The 22633-nt window shown below is 41.7% G+C and overlaps 1 protein-coding gene across 6 annotated transcripts in view; it reads right to left on the minus strand.

Annotated features, from left to right (window-relative positions):
* Nucleotides 1–22633, minus strand: part of rereb (arginine-glutamic acid dipeptide (RE) repeats b) — a 31500-nt gene that overhangs the window by 7786 nt on the left and 1081 nt on the right. For 2 of the 6 annotated variants that reach the window (XM_061874356.1, XM_061874360.1), the window contains exons 2-12: nucleotides 22579–22627; nucleotides 10528–10652; nucleotides 6575–6674; nucleotides 6389–6487; nucleotides 6170–6250; nucleotides 5938–6091; nucleotides 5772–5858; nucleotides 5504–5697; nucleotides 5271–5414; nucleotides 3068–3202; nucleotides 1917–2995 (exon numbers count right to left, since the gene is read on the minus strand). In XM_061874356.1, coding sequence (XP_061730340.1) covers nucleotides 1917–2995; nucleotides 3068–3202; nucleotides 5271–5414; nucleotides 5504–5697; nucleotides 5772–5858; nucleotides 5938–6091; nucleotides 6170–6250; nucleotides 6389–6487; nucleotides 6575–6674; nucleotides 10528–10652; nucleotides 22579–22627 — 2247 coding nt within the window. Of the gene's footprint in view, nucleotides 1–1916; nucleotides 2996–3067; nucleotides 3203–5270; nucleotides 5418–5503; nucleotides 5698–5771; nucleotides 5859–5937; nucleotides 6092–6169; nucleotides 6251–6388; nucleotides 6488–6574; nucleotides 6675–10527; nucleotides 10653–22578; nucleotides 22628–22633 lie in introns of all 6 variants that reach the window. The other 4 variants (XM_061874355.1, XM_061874358.1, XM_061874357.1 and 1 more) reach the window with 2 other exon arrangements.

Below are 22633 nucleotides of genomic sequence, written 5' to 3' on the forward strand. Positions count from 1 at the left end.
TATTCAATCCATCCATTTTCTCCTGCTTTGTCCCTTTCGGGCTTTCAGGGGGGTGCTGGAGCATATCTCAGCTGCATTCATTTAGTTTATTTATTTTAGCTAAATATTTGTAAGTAAATGTTTTTTTGTCAGTTATTTGTAGGTCTCTTCTTATGCAGTATATTTGGTTAGTACGTTTTCCATCCATCCCTCCCTCCATCCATCCATCCATTTTCTACCGTTTGTCCCTTTCAAAATTTTTTAAAATCAGCCTGACCTAAGACTAAGGTTAATGTGGTAAATAAATATTAGTGATTAACACATGGTTTAATGTCATTTGACAATGTTCAAAAACTGTAAGTAGGTACAATATTCATTGAATATGATTCAAATCAAAAGTAAGGTTACTATAATTAAGTGCTTATATTTGAGTGGGTCCTGGGACCCTCTGTAGTGGAAAAGTTGGGTCCTGAGGTCAAAAAGGTTAAGAACCCCTATTCTAATTGTATTCAACTGTTAGGTATCATTAGATTGTGCAGGTGTACTTGATGATGCATTGAGAGGATACATGCTTTGCTAGTAAAAAGCTTACATCAAGAGCTATACATTTTACATTCAAATAATGCATACCACCATGTAGGCTTGGGCAGATAATCAGTAAATCAATTAATTTAACAATAAATGTGAGTGAATACTTTGGCAATGGCTTAAAACTGAATGAGAAAGATGAGCCCACCAACACGGATGAACAAGTTCAACATACTTAAGTTGAATTTGTTGGAAAGTGCAGAAACAACAACAAAAATGAAAGAGAACAAAACAAACCACTCCAACCAGTTTTTCCAAGTGGGGAAAAACTGCTCTTCAAGATGTTCAATATTTATTTTTTGCATTTAGAGAATGCATTTTATTTTCATTGTTTATTGTTTATTTACTTATTTAGGATAATTACATGTTTTACCTTTAAATTACAAAAGTAAAATATACTAGTGAGAAATAAAAATGTTTTGCCTTAGAAAGTGTTACGAGCATGATCGTTATTGTGCATTCGGATTACCTTAGTGCTTACTTTGGTCTCAAACTATTTCTGATAATATTGTTATTTATCAGCAGTAAATTGTGGGACAATCTATCGTTCAGCAGAATTTAATGGGCCCCGACTTACAACCAGATGTGTTTCTTGGTTTGGCTACATTTTAGGTGCTGTTAGGGCTGGGCGGTATGCCGTTTTTACGAAGTATACTGGTTTATAATACATTGCTCACTTGACACAAACTCCAGTAGGAGTGTGTGAAGCTTAGCTGTCAACCTTCCCCATTTTACCTGGAAATTAAGTATTTTGTCTTTCTTTCCCGACGTCTTCCTGGTCCCGTTTTCCCCGGGATTTTCCTCAAACTGAAAACAGAATACCCCGCAGTACTTTTGCCAGCAATCAGGTCTGTTTGACTCGAGTCTTGGCAACCTTCGGGGCAACACGCAGTCCGCTGACTTTATTTTATATTTTGTTATCTTGTGTTTTTCTCAGGGCATTTAATCTATCGCAAGTGGACTGTTTGGTCTGTCTTTGAATACGTTTTGCCTCTTATCTGAAATTACAATGACCTGGATGAATGAGAACATTTATAGAAATTTTTTGTATTTTTGTTATTAGCTGAGGGTTTGAGCATAGCTAATGGTTTGTCTAAAATAAGATTGAAGATTACACTTAACTATTCTATTCAAGGCTTAATATTTTTATGTGAATCTGTTTATGCATGAAACTTAAACATTTCCATAAATGTATTCATGTTAAGTATTTCACATGCATATTTGGGTTTGACTTTGGCTAAATTCACTTTCCGGGAATGAAAAAAAAAAAAATCACAAAATATATTGTCTATCAGGATTCAGCCAAAATATATTGAGATATGAGTTTTGATCCAGTTATAGATACGCACCGTGCCGACTGGCTGGCGTGGCTCGCCATGTTGATGACGGTGGGCTCTGGTGAAGGACTGCGAGGCGGAGACTGCGGGCTCACAGCTTCCTCCAACTCATCGAGCGGCTCCTCTTTAATCTGAACTTGTGACGCAACCACTGTGGCACTCGACGACGATCTCAGCGGAACAGACGTGAAGGACGAAGGCTGCAGGCTCGGTACAGGGCAGGCGGAGGACGACACGGTGGAAGCGAGGGGCTGCGAGGCCGCGCCGCATGGATGAGGGGTGCTCACACTCTTACCAGCCTGCACCTGTGAAATGACCGGAAGCTGGCCAGAAAGCGGCTGCACAGGCAGAGGCTGTGGCATTAGCTGGAGCGGGGGAGGGGGTGCACCTGGAGGATGCTGGTTGGGCAGAGAGTTGAGGGGCTTGAGAGCAGGTGGAGGGGGAAGGTTGGAGGGCATCTGGGGGAAGGGTGGAGCGGACTGGTTTGGTATCTGTTTGTGGGAAGGTGGAATCGGGGTGGTGGGTGGGGGCTTGATTTGGGGCTGTGACTCCCTAAAAAATGGCGGGGGTCGCTGGGTGGTTGGTGGCTGTGAGGAGATGACAGCCGGTGGCACCTGAAAGGCAGACGAAAGAGGAGAATCCACTGCTGATGGAAGAGGTGGTGCACCAGAGAGAGAATGAGGGCTGGGCGCTCGGCGGCTGCCTGCGCCTAAATTGGCAGACTCCCCAGGTAGTGCCTGACATGGCTCTGGAGACGGAGGGGATGGGCTTTGAGCAGGACCAGCAGGGTGGGTGCTTTCCGGTGGAATAACAGCAGCAGCGCCTTGTGCAGGTGGCGCCTGCACGGGTGTTTGGTCAACCTGCGCGGCCGGCTGAGCAGAAGGCTCCAAAGGGACGGCGCTCGGTTGGGCAGACGAGTCGGAGTCGCTCTCGTTGCCTTGCTGGGGGCTGGGAATGCTGGGGGAGGAGCTGCGGTTGTCCTGATCGATGTCTTTGGTGTCACTGCTGCCGTCGTCCTGAGCGCTCCGGCTTTCCGAGGAGCTCTCCTCCTCCACCTCGGCTTCCATCTCAGAGCGGGAGTCCTGCGGATCCTGGGGGCAGTGCAAGATCATTTAGTGACACTGTGACACAGCTCCAGCAGCTACGAGTTCAGGATAACACACCTGTTTTTGTTGCCCATTGCTCACCTGTGTCTTTGGCCTTTTTGGTTTGACTTTTTCAGGCTCGCCAGGCCGCTGAGGAGGACTCTCCCTGACCCGTTTCATCGTCTTTGGTGTGGCTGCCTCCTCTTTCACTTTCTGTAGAGTAAACAGAATATTAAGCAATCTGTCAATGTTAGCAGTTGGATGTTTTATCATACATTTATAATTTTGTGATACTTCTCTAATTACCCATAATAGAGCCTGTAGAAATGAGTGCAGTTTTTTTTAACTTTTGTGAAATATACTGTAGGTGACATTTGCAGAAATATAGTTATTTTTTAAAACACTACACCAAAGAACAACACATTTGTACCTTGCCATCCAAAACGTCTTACGAAAAACCACTGAAATTGAAATTTTTTTTCATCTTTTCTGAAGGATTTCATTTTTTAAAAACGGCTTTATAATAATAATACTCAAGTACTCCCTGTGATATATTTTATGGAACTTTTTTTCCGGTGTAAAAAGTTGAATATATATTTATGACAGTCTTTGCCAAGCTGACATTTGCTCGTTTAGCCAAAATGTGTGAGTGAATTAAAAATGTTACATGTATTCTGCAGTGTGTCTAAATGACCAGTGACAACATGTTTGAGGTTTAATTCACTGACCCGTGTGCATCAGGCACGCGGGGCAAACCCGGATTCAAATTAACCTTTTGAATGAAGATAATTTTCATGTCACATACCAATAGGATGTGGGGCTGGACGATCATGACAAAAATAATAATCACGATTACTTTGATGGATATTGTAATCACGATTAATAACATGACTATTCAAACAATAGAAAACATGAGTAGCTATTCTACCACCAAAACTCAACTTTAAATATGGTTTTAAAAAACTGACATAATTTAGTAATGAATAAACCACAACAAGTAAAATAATAATAATAGTAGTAACACTACATTTACTTTAACAATAGCAATAAAAAACTAAGTTCAATTGTTTTATTTATTTAGTTTGTAATTCAGTTTTTTACCTTTTACACTTATTTTACCAGCATAGAGTGTGTGCTTTTGTGTCAAATGAAATTTATTAAAATGATTGTTATTTAAATGCAAAAAAGTTCACATTTATTGGTGCAATATATCTTAAGACAATTTGGACCAGTGTTTTAAGTCAAAACATAATAACTGTGTTTATTAATCAGTAAGTGCTTTAAGTACATTATACTTGTGTAAAGTACTTTTTCGAAACCTATATTTTGTTAGCACAGTCAGACTGGATGTGGCGCACTACGCTATTATTGTGAAGGGAGAAAGTGTGCTGTGCTGTGCTGTTCTCAGCTTGATGAGTAAAGAGACCATTTGAGGCTGTAAAAAAAAAGAGAGGGCCTAATAAGTTGCAATTGCTGTTAGTACATTGATTTTACTTTAATGATATTGTTCACTACAACACAAGCAGATTACATGTGTTGTAGGTGTATGGATTGTTCTTACTAGAAATTAACTTTGTGGTTAAGTCGCTGTTTCAAGGGACCATCTCCACATTGTTTAGTTCATGACGTGGCGGTTGAGTGTGTCGAGGGGTCCAGAACACGTTATTTCCCACACCAATGTCCATTCCCCTCACAATGGCAGCATTGCACTTTGATTTATGTAAATTTCCCTGATATTCTGCGTTTAACGAAGGATTTCGTTTTATTGGCCAATTATATGACTCTATCCGCGGTCATGTGAATGCGTAAATCAATTGACTTTACTTTTTTTGTTGAGTTTAGTGATTATTGACACATCATTTAAATATAAAGTAGTAACCATGGTTATATCCCAAATTCCTAATGGACGTGCTCTGTTGTCATTAATTCGCTCCTCATTCATTTCACCTTTACAAGCTCAGGATTTTGCAAGCACGTTGCGCGGCCCATTATTTGTTTTATTTTGATCATTAGATTTCATGATCGTGAGAAGCCATAATCGAATTCAAAATCAAACTTCAACTAATAATCCAACCCTAATAGAATGGCAAATGCGAGCGTTATGTAATGCTAACCTTAATACATTACAATCTGAGTGAGTCAGACCTACAATTTCTCCCTACAGTATATATTTACAATGTATACGTCATGTAAAATGTCTGTTTAAACATAAGGAGCTTTGTTGTAAATCTGCTTTACAACAAAAGATCCTTACAATGAAAACAAATCTGTGTGTGTTTACCTTGGTGGTCTTCTTGGTGGAGTCATTCCTACTGTCTGCCGTGGACCCTCTCGCGCCGCTCTGCGAGTTGAGGCTGCTGGCCTGCTGATCCTCTCTGGGGGGGGAGCCCGTGAGCCTTCTGTGGCCACTTCTTAATGATGACAACTGCTATATGTGCAAAACAGAGCGGTAAAACACATACCTCTGTGTGTTAGGTTAACTAATGGCCACCGAGGTAGGAGTGTCACTCTTACAGGTGCTCTGCTTCGCCGTGTCCTCATGCCGTGTTTACTGTTCCCCTCCTCTTCCTCCTTGACAGGCTTAAATATGAACGCTGCGCCTGAGGACTTGGGTGCTGCCGGCAGACAGCCGTGTTTGTTTTCGTACGTGCGGCAGGTTGTGCATAGTAATGGGTTGTATCTTCCTCCTTGGTGCCAATCCTTGGAACCTATTTATTAAAGGGGAAAATAGTAAATATAATGAACAACCCCTGCGCTCCTTCCAAAGACAAGTCATACGCACGTGTTGTACCACAGTGGCTGCAGCTCTTCACTTCCTGCTCACTGTCTTCACTATCCAGGTCCTCTTCACTGGCTGAACTTGCATCGACTGCAGAGGAAAATGATGACGTATGAGTCAAAGTCCGCAAGTTTCGCATTAGAGACGGCGGCACATACGACAAGCTCACCTGAGTAATTTTGTGACGGGGCACTCACGGGGGCTACGGCAGAGCGAGTCTTCACTTTGCGTGACGACGGCTGCCTACGTTGTTGTCGGTAAGCTCGCGTCCCGGCGGCCTCAGGAGTTTTTTTCCAGTGGTAATAAAACGTGATCAGCTCTCCCTGTTGGGACAGAAACTGCTTTTGAATTGCCTTTTTTCGGCTTCACATAAATTTTACGATGCAGAAGTGTTCGCTCACGGTCTTTTTGCTTTGCAGGAAGTCTTTACGAATCCGGAAAAAATTCTTTCCATACTGTCTCAGGCCTCTAATGAAGCGTTTCTAAAAAAAAAAAAAAATTAATTTAAATTATATAATCCAAAGTAAATTCTCCATTGCAATTTGTTGTTTTGTAAAACAACGCGCATTTGAAGCGACGCTCCATTAACACCCAAACATGAGCAACAGCAATGAACCTACCACGTCATCCTCAGACCAGCATTTCTCAATAAGCTTGGGTAGTGGCTTCTTCACCAGACGCTGCAGAGCTTTCGCGGCATCATAATGACTGGCATGCAACTGGGAGGGGAAAACAGAATAATCTATCAACTTGCAGTGCAGCTGAAATTTTTGCAGATGATAATGGACATAAAATGACCTCTATACCATGTTAAGAGCATTTAGGGTGGTATCATCCCGAGAGGCTGCCAAACACCCATCCTCTGTGGATCCTCCATCGCACATGCCAGCAAAAGCAGCCATGCTCCTGGAGCAACAACAAAAATAAGACTTCACACAAGCCGATTTGACACACATTGCCAATCATCATCCATCCAATTTCTACCAGTTGTCCTTTTTGGGGTTGCGTGGGTGCTGGAGCCTATCCCAGCTCAATCAATCAAAATTGCTTTAAATAGCTCTTAATCACAAATGTCTTAAATAAATGTAAATAAAAATCTGTTAACAGCAGAGCCAATGGGAGCTCCAATATCCCGCCCATAAAATCTGATAAATAACCATTCAAAAAGCGCCAACAATACTTAATTTACATTTCGCGACTTGAATACTAACCAAGTATTAGTGATATTGTTGTTATAAGCGCAAACGCAGACAAACTATTTATAGCGGTGCCATGATCACAAGCTTGTATGCATATGTTTACATCATCGTGTGGTCTGCTGCTTCCTCGCTTCCCTGGTCCCAGTAAGTTTATTGTAGATCATAAATCATGCCTCTCACCTAAAAAGTAGAAGCCTGAGAATATGATCTAACAAGTTGGGACACTTTGACAGCCATTTTGGACCTGGAATTGTCAAGGACGACATGAAAAGTGCCTGTTACCCCCACGCCTGCCCACCACACTTACAGTATTTAAGAGGATTATGAAACATTTTTCAACTAAATGGGAATATGAACATTCTAGCGGTCTGCATCATAAGGACAGCAGACCTTATACAGTAAGTGATGTTTTATTATGTTTGTTGGCCCTCAAGAAGTCTGCAGTGAGCAGAAATCAGTGATAAAAAAAGCAAACGTGATGCGTTTTTGAAATTAATGCACAGCGTATGCTTAAAATGATCAAAATACGTAAATATTAAATGTTATTATAAAGGTGCCCGTTACTACATTACACATATACTTACATCATGTATATAAAACCCTAATAGAGGTGTTTGAATGTTTTTTGGGGGGCTCTGTAGGCAGGATTGAAGGGTTCCCTTTGGCTCCATTTTAAGCACACTTTTGATCGAATTTATTTCATATTTAGAATGCATTAAAAAAAATATATCCCTCATAATTGTTTTCATAATAATCAAGAACAATAGGCAAAATTCCAAAGAAAGTGCAGTTCCCCTTAAAAATAATAGATAATGAGCCCATTCAATCAGGAAGGCAACAGAGTCATAGGGTACTATTGCAATATGCATGACTTTCTGGATTATTTTACATTTTATTTGAAGTCGTTATGAGCATTTATTTTGCACAAGATTGGCCAAGAAATAAGTTGAACCCTCTTTTTCATGGAACGGTTTTATTTCATCCATTTTCTATACCACTTGTCTTTACTAACTGGGTCACACATAAGCTGGAGTCTATTCCGGCTGAAAGGCAGGGTACATGCTTACCTTTCAATCACATTTTCCCAGCCGGTCTTTTGTGTGTGTGTGTGTGTGTGTGTGTGTGTGCGTGTGTGTGTGTGTGTGTGTGTGTGTGTGTGTGTGTGTGTGAGTGACTGGAAGTTAAACGCTGACTCCCTTGCAGAGGAGTTGTTTGGCGCCATCAGTTTGTTTGCATACATTCATCTCGAGACTCCGAATATAAGACGACTTGTCTTTTACAGACTATATAATTTGATACGTACTCTTGGCACTTTATGCTTAAAATTTTGTGGCCTCACTTTATCATGTTTATTTATTTATTTTTTGGCCTAAATTCACTCTTAAATAAAGTTTTATGCGTGTCTTGTATGTATTAAAGTACAGTGTTTGTCTTATTTTTCATTACTATATTGCAGCAATTACAATAGACAATCACCAAGCGGGACTTCCGTTCTAGGGTTAAGGGGAGCTTGTGTTGCCATGCCAATGGAGCCATTCTTTTAATATCTGTATTTCATTTTAAGTGGAGAGTCAAACTGTTAATGCACTTCATCTTTGACCCCTGCCTCATAATATTGGTGAGCCTTTGACGTGAACGATGACAAACGACAACAGCAGGAACAACACACTTGTGCCACGGCATAGCTCGGTTGGTAGAGTGGCCGTGCCAGCAACTTGAGGGTTGCAGGTTCGATTCCCGCTTGTGCCATCCTAGTTACTGCCGTTGTTTACTTGGGCAAGACACTTTACCCACCTGCTCCCAGTGCCACCCACACTGGTTTAAATGTAACTTAGATATTGGGTTTCACTATGTAAAGCGCTTTGAGTCACTTGAGAAAAGCGCTATATAAATATAATTCACTTCACTTCACTTCACTTAATGCTAGCGACACGCATAATGTCGATGGCATCTTCGCCACGACAATTAAGTTGACTAACATTTGGTTTCAGCACATCAAGTCCAGTAAAGCCCAGTGTTAACTTAAAGGAATGACAAAGTATTTTCACATAGTGGCCATGTTGGAAGCCTCGACAACAGCCAGAGAAATACGCTTGAAAGATCCTTCAGCTGCCGGCAAGTATTATGCGCAGATGGCTACTATATTGGACTAAGCGAGTGTAAAGGTGACTACTGTTTATGGGTGTTATTTTGTGCCAAGAGGGATCTAATAATGCTAAAAAAAACATAATTGGAAGGTTGTTAACAGGTTTGTATTCTCTAACTATGAACATATTTTTTCTGATAAGAATCCTACTTTGTGAAATGTATTTTACCACATTCAGTCCCATGATGAATTAGATGCAATAAACGAGGGATTACTGTAATATGATACATTTGATTTCACCTGAAAAAAAAAAACACTTTTTATGTCCCACAATGGGAAAAAATGTTACATCTCAAAAACACTTGTATCGGTACTTTGCTATGAGGCACTACAGTATCAATTGTTAAACTAGGGCTGCACTCACACTGGGCACTCGGAACCTAGCTGGGCTTGGACTTGATAGAAATTAATTACATTTATAGTAAGGGGTATGCATGTCTATTGTTAGGATTTTATCAATATCAATATCGATATTCCTTATTCATTGGTGAGCTTATTGGTACTTAATTTGTGTAAATAAAGATGTGAACATGTTTTTTTTAATTAGCAGTCTATTAGCACAAGCGGTTGTACAGCAGCAACATTATATAACATCTCACAGCAGGGAAGTATTTTATCAACACCTACTTTTTAAGTCTTGAACAAATAAACCATGTTTGCAGTGCAAGGTGCAATGCAGTTGTATCATCATCTTGTATAAGACAGATCCATCACTGTAATTACAATTACACTCAGTATATGCATCAATCCATCCTTTTTCTACTGCTTGTCTGTATTGTAAAATTAGTAACACATTAATAAATAATAATCTTAAATAATATTTATGTATGGCATTAATGAGCAGATCACAGACTGTATACATTATATATCAAATGTATAATAAATAAAAAGACCTGGTGATTATTTTAATTTTTCTCTTTTTGAGTTAATTACTATAGGCCTGTGTATTTTGCATCCTAGCGATCCAGTAATCCAAACAAAAGTTTGTCGTTACAAACTTTTGTGTGGTGTTGATTCCTTATTTGTGATTGTTCCCAGCTGATAATCATATATCTTTGTCATCTTTTTTTGTGTGTAGCAGCTGCACTTGAACTGAATGTGAAAACATGTCATAATTACGACAGTCAGCTGGATAAAAAACAACTAATAGCCGTATCATGAGTGCAGTAAATCCAGTCTTCCAGGATTTACCCAATTAGGAACCGGTACCAAAAAATACCAGTACTCGGGGGCACTTTCTGGACCAGAATTAAAGCCCAAAGGCAAAAAAAAATCAACATACTCTAGCTTTCAGCCCTGCCATCACTGAAAATAAATCAATGACTTGTAAACTTTTTATTAACAAACATCAAGACAGACTCTCTTAAGACTGCAAAAGTTTCTATCAATCGATGTGCAGATCAGTGTCACTGACCTGGCTGCTCTCAGGTACATGAGAAGGTCGCAGTCATTGACGCCAGGCGTCCACATCAACTCCTCGCTGTCCATCGGAGTCTGGGAAGTAGGCGAAGGCCGAGGCTGCAGCTCAGGAAGCTTTGCCTTGCAAGACATCAACAAAAAACATTTAAATAATCTAGTTCAATCTGTGGACAGATTTTCTATACTCGTACATTAGTAGAACATATAATGTGTTATAAAGGGTTTCTTTGTGTTGCCAACGAGGCAACTTTGTTGCTATATTTGGCGAGTAATCAGAACCTTATTTATTTATTTTTTTTAAATCTAGTGAAGAGACTTTTGGTGACTCTTATATTAAAGCAGGTATTGGACTCCTCAACGAGCAGCAAGTGCTGCTGAAAGCCCTGACAGGTAGGAATAGGCACCGAATCCCAGTTCAATAATGACACCAGTGTCAACATAAACAGTAGTAACCAGATTGAAAAAAAAAAGTAGCTATCAGTGCCTCATTTCTGTGCTAAATGAATGCACACTTAGCAACCTGTTAACTAGCAACTTGGTGGTGATAATGTACAAGTAACGTCTTGTAAATAATGCAGCATCTCAACAAAAGCACACAGATTCTGACACTTTTTAAACTTTATTACCGACCTTAACACGCTAACAGCAGCCCTCGTGACATCGTTAGCGAGTAGTTACAACAACACAGCGCTTCCTAATATGCACCAATGTTGGCTGCACTGCTGCAATATTTATGATAACTTTATTTAATCTTTTTAATGCATTACTTAGTTACCATTTCATTTATATCACTGAAGTGTTTAAATGACTAGTTCAACTCGAATGTCACAAAATTCCATTAATATAAAACAAAATTGTTTTTCTTTTTAAAAAAATGTGAATGTCTTCCATTTTAAAATAAAAGTTCAAGCACTGTTTAAGCACCAGGACTTTTTTTACAGTACAGATTTGGTACAAGTATTGGTTAAAATCTCAACGATACCCATCCCTACTCACAGGCTTGTTTAATACGCTATAAAAACCAACAAAAAGAAACGACAGAACAAAGTTCCATTGTACTTCAAAATTCATTTGTTTTGCCTTTTACGGTTTAAACTCACTTTTTGCAGCTGTGTCAAGCTTAACTATGAAAATTCCACATCTCCGCATTTCCCTGCAACCATCCAAACCACTGTCACAAATAGATTGCAGTCTTGTGGGAAAGACTGTACACAGAATGTCACCAAAGTGATTAGACATTTTAGGAATACTATTTCTAATGGTTTATCTTCTCAAAAGAGACAATCTGTAGACATTTTAGCAACACTATTTCTAACAGGTTATCTTCTCAAAAGAGACAATCTGATAGAAATGAAACCTTCACATAGTTTAGAGTCGCCAGTATAGATTTACTTTGCACTCAAAATGAATCAACACACAACCATTAAGTCATCATAATAATCCCCTCAATTCCCCCCCAAAACTGATTAACTCGCTGGAATATAATGACAATATAACATACATCCATAAATGTGGATGCATATGCAAAAGTGCAAAATATTTATCTGTACAGTAATCTATTTATTTATTTCTACACCTTATTGCTCTTTTATCCTGCACTACAACAAGCTAATGCAACGGAATTTTGTTCTTATCTGTACTGTAAAATTCAAATTCGAATGACAATAAAAGGATGTCTAAGTCTAGTCTAAGGCCCCGTTTACACTAAGCCGGATAAGGTTATCCAGGGTAAATCACACCTAACCTTATCCGTGCCGACACACAACAATGCCACCGTTTGAGACCCCCAGGTCCCCCCGTCCGCCGGCGCAACGCAAGCTAGTACGCATGCGCGGAAAATGCGCACGTCATACTCATATCCAGTGTTGCTTTGAAAGCAAGTTCTTAATTGTAACTTATCTGAACAATATCCAGTTTTGTGGTATTTTAATTAACTGCAATCCAGTGTGCTGTGGGGCTCTATTGTAGTGAAGCACACCTGAGCCATCATACATTAATCAAATCTTTATTACACACGTAAACATCCATCCATCCATCCATCCATTTTCTACCGCTTATTCCCTTTCGGGGTTGCGGGGGTCGCTGGCGCCTATCTCAGCTACAATCGGGCGGAAGGCGGGGTACACCCTGGACAACTCGCGACCTCATCGCAGGGCCAACACAGATAGACAGACAACATTCACACTCACATTCACACACTAAGGCCAATTTAGTGTTGCCAATGATATAAAAAACATTTAACATTAATTTAGGGATCTAGATATATGTTCAGGACACTCCTCACTCTTTTGCCTTCACCTTCATTGTCAATTTGTTTTTGGTGACTTAAATACTCTGGACCGAGAGGTCGAGTCTGCGACATACAAGGAGGACAATAACCGATACAGTCTGCCTTGCCAGTCAAAATGCATTTGCCGTTTTCCTCGACGGCCAAGTAATACAAAGCACACGCTATCTTTTTTTATCACATCCACGGGAGCTCGCATTTTCGTTGACTCTCCTTTAGGGCTGGGCGATATGGCCTTTTTTTTAATATCGCAATATTTTTAGGCCATATCGCAATATACGATATATATTACGATATTTTGCCTTAGCCTTGAATGAACACTTGATACATATAATCACAGCAGTATGATGATTCTATGTGTCTCTATTAAAACATTCTTCTTCATTCTGCATTAATATATGATCATTTTAAACTTTCATGCAGAGAAGGAAATCACAACCAAGTCAATTTACCAAAACTGTATTTATTAAAATTATTAGCAGGTGACTTTTCAAATGATGCTCCATATTAGCAGTAATGCTACTTTTGGTAGCAACGCTTGTGTTAAGATCCGTACTCCGATCTTCCCATATTATGGTTTGTTGCATTTTTATTCACTCCGTCGTTCTACCCTCATACTTCCTGTTTAGACATTTACCATGGTTACTCATCAGTTCACCTGCTGCTCACGGCCCCGCACACCTGCTACAGATAATCACCGTCACTTTATAAGCCGTCCTCTTTTGTTTGTTCAGCCTGGGTTCATGATTTGCTTTTCACGCAACGAGTTACGCCTGCAATTCTCTCAAGTATGTATATTCTCGCTAAGCTTTTCAGGCTAGCCATTCCTTGTTCATTCCAGTTCTCATGCTGAAGGTTTTGTTTTACTGTTTTATGTGCCAGTTTATTTCTCATTGTTGTGTATCCTAGCTTTTACGCTAGCGTCCTTTGTTTGTTTTATTCTACTAGCTCCAGCATTTTTGTTGTATAGCTCTTTTTGTTATTTAAATAAAGTGTGTATATCTTACCCTTGCAGTGTTCACTTGACGCATCCTCGAGGGAATCGAACCCGGTACCACGATGCCGAACCGGCGTAACAGTATGAACCCAGCAAAAAAGAATTCCCTCGCGTCGAACCAGAAGAAGGAACCCTTCGACTTAGGGTTGTGTTTGGAGCTCATGGCTTGGGAGCAGGAAAGACTCGACTGTGGGCCTGAAGTCTCCTCCGAAGCCGTTCGCGCTGCCCCGAAGAGGCGGGGGGTCCAGTGGAGAGGTCCCCCGCGCGGCAGTAATGTTCCAGCACCACTTATTCCTCCCCATGGACACAGCAACTGTCATTCCATTCAGGATTCACCTTCCACTACCGGTAATCCTGCTTGATTTTTTTTTCAATCATTCCTTCAGCCGCCATGACACCATCTCAGACTGTAGTGATGACATGTGGGGAACGCCCACCGGTGACGCAACACCGCCCCCTGTCGTCGATATCTTTGCTGAAGATTTTTATATTGTGGACAGTAAATCTACCTCTCAACAACTTCCTAACAATAACATTTATGATAAAATACAAAATTATCAGGACAATTTTTCTTTTTATTATTCTGGTAATTCACAATCATCTGCTTCTCCTACACCTCCTTTAAAACCTCATTCTCCGGCCAAGTCCAAGGTGTTTCCTCCCTTTTCTAAAGGAAATTCTGGACAAATTAAAGGGGAGGAGTCTGCCCGCCTCCAAACCTCCCACCACCCTCCCTTAAGGTCAGTCCCTGACCATAGGGAACGGGTCTGGGATCCCCGTCTGGAGGGAGGGGCTATTACCTATAGCTGTGCTACGGAGGTAGCACAGATACTACCCTCTAAACCACAGCCACCATGCAGACCACCTTTACCTGTTTTTCCCTCGGCCAAGTCTCAACGGCCTTGTAGACCTCCTCCACCTGTGTTTCCCCCGGTCAAATCCCAACGACCAAGTAGACCTCCTCCACCGGTGTTCAGACTCGCGAGGTCAACACCTCCAGCACATGACACTAACCTGGTTTTCACGCCAGAATTCGACTCTCGCCTGGTTCACACACCAGCAGCTTTTTCGGGCCTGGTTGTCACACCAGTTTTGAACTCTAGTCTGGTTCTCGCACCAGAAACTGATGTTAGCCTGGTTCTCAAGCCAGCACTAGACTCCCACCTGGTTCTCACACCAGCCTCCGACCCAGAACTGGTTCTCATACCAGTTACAGACTTTAGCCTGGATCTCACTCCAGCAACAGCTCCAAAGCTGGAGTCGACTCCAGTACCAGCTCCAAAGCTGGAGCCTACTCCAGTACCGGCTCCAGAGCTGGAGCCTACTCCGGCACCAACGTCGACGACGGGGCTGGAGCCCACACCAACGTCGACAACGGGGCTGGAGCCTACACCTGTGTCGACAGGGCTGGAGCCCAAAAGAGCTCCTGGACAAGTGCCGGTTCCAGCACCTCGACAGGTACCGGTACCAGCTCCACGCCGCCATGCACTGCCGACGAAGGGGCTGGAGCCCACACCGGCGCCGACGAAGGGGCTGGAGCTCACACCAGTCACGCCGCCCACGACGACTGCGGTTTCCACGCCGCCCACGACGACTGCAGTTTCCACGCCGCCCACGACGACTGCAGTTTCCACGCCGCCCACGACGACTGCGGTTTCCACGCCAACGACGCCTTCTTCAGCTGCAGAAACCGCAACTGTCTTCACGGTGACGAGGACGTCGCCTGCTGCACTCGGGCCGGCTTGGGCTGCAGTCCCCGCACCCTCGTCTGCTGCTTCCAAGCCTGCTAGGACTTCGGTGCTGATGTGTCGGCCACGGATGTGGCTGTGCCCGGGTCGTCCGCCTCGCCGGGCACCTCATTCTACAAGGCGGCCACTGATGTGGCCTTTTCAAGGTCGGCCGCCAAAACTTTCGGCAGCGGCGTTCCATCCGCCGCCGCCACATTGCCTGTCCTCGGTGGATTCGGGGACATGTGACCTGGCGACCCTCCACCGTGGCCTCCCTCCACCCTCCCTTCATTTGTGGACTTTCTGGTTTTGGGGAGGGGGTTCAAGTTTGTGTTTATGATTTTGGGACATCTGGGATCTGTCTTTTTTGGGGGGGATACTGTTAAGATCCGTACTCCGATCTTCCCATATTACGGTTTGTTGCATTTTTATTCACTCCGTCGTTCTACCCTCATACTTCCTGATTAGTCATTTACCATGGTTACTCATCAGTTCACCTGCTGCTCACGGCCCCGCACACCTGCTACAGATAATCACCGTCACTTTATAAGCCGTCCTCTTTTGTTTGTTCAGCCTGGGTTCATGATTTGCTTTTCACGCAACGAGTTACGCCTGCAATACTCTCAAGTATGTATATTCTCGCTAAGCTTTTCACGCTATCCATTCATTGTTCATTCCAGTTATCATGCAGAAAGTTTTGTTTTACTGTTTTATGTGCCTACGTGCCAGTTTATTTCTCATTGTTGTGTATCCTAGCTTTTATGCTAGCGTCCTTTGTTTGTTTTATTCTACTAGCTCCAGCATTTTTGTTATATAGCTCTTTTTGTTATTTAAATAGTGTATATCTTACCTTTGCTGTGTTCACTTGATGCATCCTCGAGGGAATCGAACCCGGTACTACGATGCCGAACCGGCGTAACAGCTTGTGCCCTACACTTGACAAACTAAAAGTTGTCTATTCGACATATTTCCGCTTGAAGCCGAACCACCGGCAGACGATGGACCCCGTGCTGTTTTTCTTGGGAATTAATTCTTCATTTGTTACTAGGGGTGCAACGGATCAAAAAACTCACGGTTTGGATCGTTTCTCGGATCAGAGTCACGGATCTGATAATTTTTCGGATCAGCAAAAAAAAAAAAAAAAAAAAAGACGAGACAAATAAAAAGAAGTTTTGCTGTTTTGTAACACTTTTATATTATTAAATTAAAATATATAAAATCAAGTTAACATAATTAATAAAAAACAGTGCCACATAAAAAGGGATTTCTCCTTTCTTTAAACTTGGACCAATGACCATTAATTTAAAAAAAATAATTTAAAGTGCAACATGAGAATGCACAACAGCTTCCCTGAAACATAGGTAGTGAAATAAAGCTTGACATCTGGAGTGATGCTGCTGTCTTCCACACTTGGAGCCATGGATTGTAGAATCCTTGTTTTCAGAGGCAGGATCATTGACACAGATGGTGAAGTTTCAGTGCTCAGCAGAGATGTAACAGTTTTGAGGGGTTTAAGCACCTGGAGGACCTCCTCTGCCACTCTCACATCATCTCAGAAAGGATGATGAAGTCTTTGACATTTGTCTTCAGTGTCTTGTGGGTCAATGCAGAGTATATAGCTGATATAGCTGCCTGCTGCTCCAACATATCAAAAGTGGAGTTCCACCTTGTTGGGACATCATGTATGAGCTTATGGGTAGGCAGCTCTAGGATTTCTTACTTTGTCTTAAGCACATGAGCAGCTGTTGTGCTTGGGTGGAAGTAGGAAACCTTCCTGAACCTCCCAAGGAGGCGCTCTATCCTATTGACTGAGATGTGATACAAATTCACTACATGTGCAAAGCACCCTACCTGTGGTCCCAGTCCTGCCTCATTCACTGCATTTATTTGATCTTTGGCATTATCAGTTGTGACTGGGATAGCTTTATCTTCCATTCCTCCACTGCTTGTGTCAGTAACTGCGCAAGGTGACTCTCGTAGAGGGGGCGTGGCTTCTCATCTCCCACTCTGCTGTGATGAAATAAGCGCTTATCGTCACATAGTTCCCCTGGACCTCCACCCTTCTGTCGTGAGCGCAACAGATGACTCGGGATAGTTCGTCCACAACTTTTTTCTTCTCTTGCTAATAAAAATCTGGTACAATCTTATCGCTGAAGTTGGTGCGCGACGGGATGTCGTAATGTGGCTGACGCAGTTTCAGCATGTGTTTAAAGCCCTCGTTTTGCACAATGGAGACTGCACCTATAAAAACACCGATTAAATGGCACAGGGCGTTCAAGTTCCTCTGTTACTCCGCTCGCCATTACCACGCTGTGCGAACAACTTTTTTTTTTTTTCATAAATCAGACCGCGGATCACGTGTGTGCCGAACCGAAGATATTGATCCGAACGGATCACGGATGAATGTTGCTCCGTTGCACCACTATTTGTTACCATATTCACACCTTCTTTCTCTCGTATTACCACTCGATTGGGATGAGAATCAGCACTTCCGAGTCCGCTAGCATCACAGCTAACGTTAGCCACGCTGCTACCGCTCTGCTGGGCGAGGGCGTATACGTATTTGACGTATGACGTGACAGTATGTGACGTATGTAAGAATGTGCGCTCGCTGTCTGTGAGAAGGAGACACAAGAAGGAGTGGGAAGAGCCTGTAGTGTAATGTCCGCAGCTAAAAGCAACTGTGTGAGAAAGTATACTCGATTATTAGAATATAGTCATTTTCTATATCGCACAGAGTCAAAACTGCGATATATCGCATATATCGATATATCGCTCAGCCCTACTCTCCATCGACAAATTGAAAAAGTTTTTCACCAAGTAGCATCAAAGCTGACCCGGACATTGGAAAGTTCTCTTGCCGTCTGAGAAGTTTTGTATCCCAAATAGTTGCAATCGCTTTCTCTTAAGGTATCCAATGTGTGATTTCCACAAGCGTCTGTACAGACGGAAAGAGAAACATGGGCATGTCTGGACTCGCCTTCATATTTCCAGTCGTTAGCTCTGAGCTTTATTATGAAGCTGGCTGTGGCGAGTTCTTTCTGATGTCACTTCCTGTGTGAACAAAGTCTTTCTGGCGTCATTTCCACTCAGAACTCACTTTGTAAACGATCAATGAGTCCATACAAAGCAAAGTGCCGGAGATTTAAGAATTACACGGCTGACTAACCCGTGTAAAAGAATTGCCCGAGGAGGGGAAACCTTAAACACTGGTTAAGTGTGGCTTAGGCTAAATAATTACTTGTTTAAGGGGTTAAACGACTTATTGAATGCTAGGGCTAGGCGATAGATCGATATACTCCATATATCGCGGGTTTGTCTCTGTGCAATATAGAAAATTACTATATTGTCATATTCGAGTATACGTTTTCACGCAGTTGCTTTTAGCTGCGGGCATTACACTGCAGGCTCTTCTCACTCTCTTGTCTCTGCTTCTCACAGACAGCAAGCGCACTTTCTTACATACGTGACATACGTATACGCCTTCGCGGAGCAGAGAGGTAGCAGCATGGTAACGTTAGCTGTGGTGCAAGTGGGTAATACGAAAGAAAGAAGGTGCGAATCTGGTAACAAATGAAGGAAGAATTAATTCCCAAGAAAAACAGCAGGGGTCTGTCGTCTGTCGGTGGTTTGGCTTCAAGCGGAAATATGTCGAAAAGACAACTGTAATTTGTCAAGTGTGGCGCAAAATCGTTGCTACAAAATGTAGCATTACTGCTAATGTGTAGCATCAAATAAAAAGTCACCTGCTAGAGAATGAAGAGTGCTTAATCTACAAGGCAACATCTCCATTCGATGCCACACCAACAAAATGCAGAGGCAACCATTTCCACATCAACACCGTATGAAAAAAATAGTCAGCAACATAAGGATATAACGTTCCCAGTAACCTCCCACATAGCGATTTGATTTCCTATCATGCAGCTCATTTTTATTTGACAGTTATTGAAATATCTTGTGTGACATCATGCAGAAACGGGCACTTTATTTGTTTTAAACTATTGTAGTGGTGTTCTGTACAAAATGTGCACTTTAATTTAGTGTTGTTTTGATATGTCATCTTAGTGGCATTATGCACAAAAGTGCATTAATAGCTAGTTTTAAAATGTCTCTGACATTCTTGCACTTTCTGTTTTGAAATTAAATGAATGTTTGTGCCACTGCTTAATAACTGTTTAATAAATACAGTTTTGGTCAATTGACTTAATTGTGATTTCCTTTTCTGCATGGATGTTTAAAAGTAGCATATATTAATGCAGTATGAACAAGAATGTTTTAATGTAGACACATAGAATCATCATACTGCTGTGATTATATGCATCAAGTGTTAATTCAAGGCTAAGGCAAAATATCGAGATATATAACATGTATCGCGATATGGCCTTAAAATATTGAGATATTAAAAAAAGGCCATAACGCCCAGCCATAGTGTAGACACGGCATTAGTCTAAAGTGGCAACACAAGTGCAGCTAGTTTTGCTTAAGAAATTGTTAAAATGTTCAATTCCATACTTTCAAGTTGTATAATCAGTTGTGTATGTTCAACACTAAGCTAGTCCGGTTACTTTTAGACCTCCACCACAGATCACACCTCACTCCAACCCACTTCTCCAAAGTGGGCAGGCTCAGGTTTGAGGACAGAGTAAAACAACTTGCACTGAGCCTAGTCTATAAAATCCGCTACACCTCCCTGATACCAAAGTACATGTCAAACTACTTCCTTGACGTAAATGACCGCCATAACCACAACACCAGGGGGAGCTCCACAAACCACGTTAAACCCAGATTCCGATCTAACAAAGGTCTTAATTCATTCTCTTTCTATGCCACATCAATGTGGAATGCACTCCCAACAGGTGTAAAAGTAAGTGCATCTCTATCCTCCTCCAAAACCGCTGTAAAACAACACCTCCAGGCAACTTCAACCCTTTACTAATACCCTCCTCCATTCACATCCCATCTCCCCGGATTATCAATCAATCAATGTTTACTTATATAGCCCTAAATCACTAGTGTCTCAAAGGGCTGCACAAACCACCACGACATCCTCGGTAGGCCCACATAAGGGCAAGGAAAACTCACACCCAGTGGGACATTGGTGACAATAATGACCCAGTGGGACGTCGGTGACAATGATGACTATGAGAACCTTAGAGAGGAGGAAAGCAATGGATGTCAAGCGGATCTAACATGATACTGTGAAAGTTCAATCCACAATGGATACAACACAGTCGCGAGAGTCCAGTCCAAAGAGGATCCAAGACACAGCAGCGAGAGTCCCGTTCACAGCGGAGCCAGCAGGAAACCATCCCAAGCGTAGGCGGACCAGCAGCGCAGAGATGTCCCCAGCCGATACACAGGCAAGCAGTACATGGCCACCGGATCGGACCGGACCCCCTCCACACGGGAGAGTGGGACATAGAAGAAAAAGAAAAGAAACGGCAGATCAACTGGTCTAAAAAGGGAGTCTATTTAAAGGAAAATATATATTATAATATAAATTAATAATTAATAATTAATAATTATAAAAAACCTAATGTAAATAATCAAATGTACCTCTAATGTATTTACTTGCTCTTATGCTATCTGAACTCATTATGTTCTCTGCTCGCTGTACATATCCTACCAAGTAAGACCTACACTATTTCAATGTCCATTTCTCTGTTGATGCAATTGTTGATGACTGAAATACTGATATCAACCAAAGCTCCTCATCCCACCCCCTGGATTGTAAATAATGTAAATAATTCAATGTATATACTATGATGATTGACCTGTGTGATGACTGTATTATGCTGATAGTATATATTTGTACCAGGGCTGGGCGATATATCGATATATCGCAGGTTTGTCTTTGTGTGATATAGAAAATGACTATATCGTAATATTCGATTATATGTTCACACCGTTGCTTTAAGCTGCGTGCATTACATTACTGGCATGTCTCACTCCTTCTCGTCCGTCCTTCTCACAGAGACGTAAAATAAGCCCGCCTTCTTACATACGTAACACGCTCTCGCCGAGAGTTAACGTTAGCATAGCTAACATTAGCTGAGGCAGGTCGAGTTGCTTTTAGCTGTGTGCATCACACAACAGGCGTTTCTCAGTCCTCCTCGTCTCTCATTCTGACAGATACAGAAAACAAGCCCGCCTTCTTACATACGTCACATACTCTCGCGAGTCTAGCGTCATAGCTCTCGCCGATCAGAGAGAGAGAGATGGTGCGAAACTTATCACAAATGGAGGAAGAACATAAAGAGCAAGGGGGTCCATCATCTGGTGGTGGTTTGGCTTCAAGTGGGAAGATATTCAGCAGACAACAGCAATATGTTGTTCAATGAATATACTCTGATGATTAACCTGTGTGATGACTCTATTATGCTGATAGTATATATTTGTACCATGAATTGATTAACGTGGACTTAAACAAGTTGAAAAACTTATTGGGGTGTTACCATTTAGTGGTCAATTGTACGGAATATGTACTGTACTGTGCAATCTACTAATAAAAGTATCAATCAATCAATGGAGCAGAAGTGTTACTACAAAAAGGTAGCAACACTACAAATTTGTTCTTTCATTTAAAAAGTCACCCGTGAGAGAATGAAGAGTATTTAATAAATACAGTTTTGGTCAATTGACTTAGTTTTGATTTCCCTATCTGCATGAAAGTTTGAAGGTAGCATATATTAATGCAGTATGAAGAAGAATGTTTTAATGTGGACACATAGAATCATCATACTGCTGTGATTATACGCCTCAAGTGTTCATTCAAGGCCAAGGCAAAATATCGTAATATAGATCGTATATCGCAATATGGCATAAAAATATCGCAATATTAATAAAACCAATATCGCCCAGCCCTAATTTGTACCATGAATTGATTAACGTGGACCCCGACTTAAACAAGTTGAAAAACTTATTCGGGTGTTACCATTCAGTGGTCAATTGTACGGAATATGAACTGAACTGTGCAATCTACTAATAAAAGTATCAATCAAAATCATCTTTTTTTTTTTCCATCACTGTGTGTACCTGGTGACTTGGCCCCACTCGTATCTCTCCTTGAGTGCTGTTCAAGCTCCTGCAA

The sequence above is a fragment of the Nerophis ophidion genome, linkage group LG16, assembly GCF_033978795.1.
Source record: "Nerophis ophidion isolate RoL-2023_Sa linkage group LG16, RoL_Noph_v1.0, whole genome shotgun sequence".
Taxonomy (NCBI): Eukaryota; Metazoa; Chordata; class Actinopteri; order Syngnathiformes; family Syngnathidae; genus Nerophis; species Nerophis ophidion.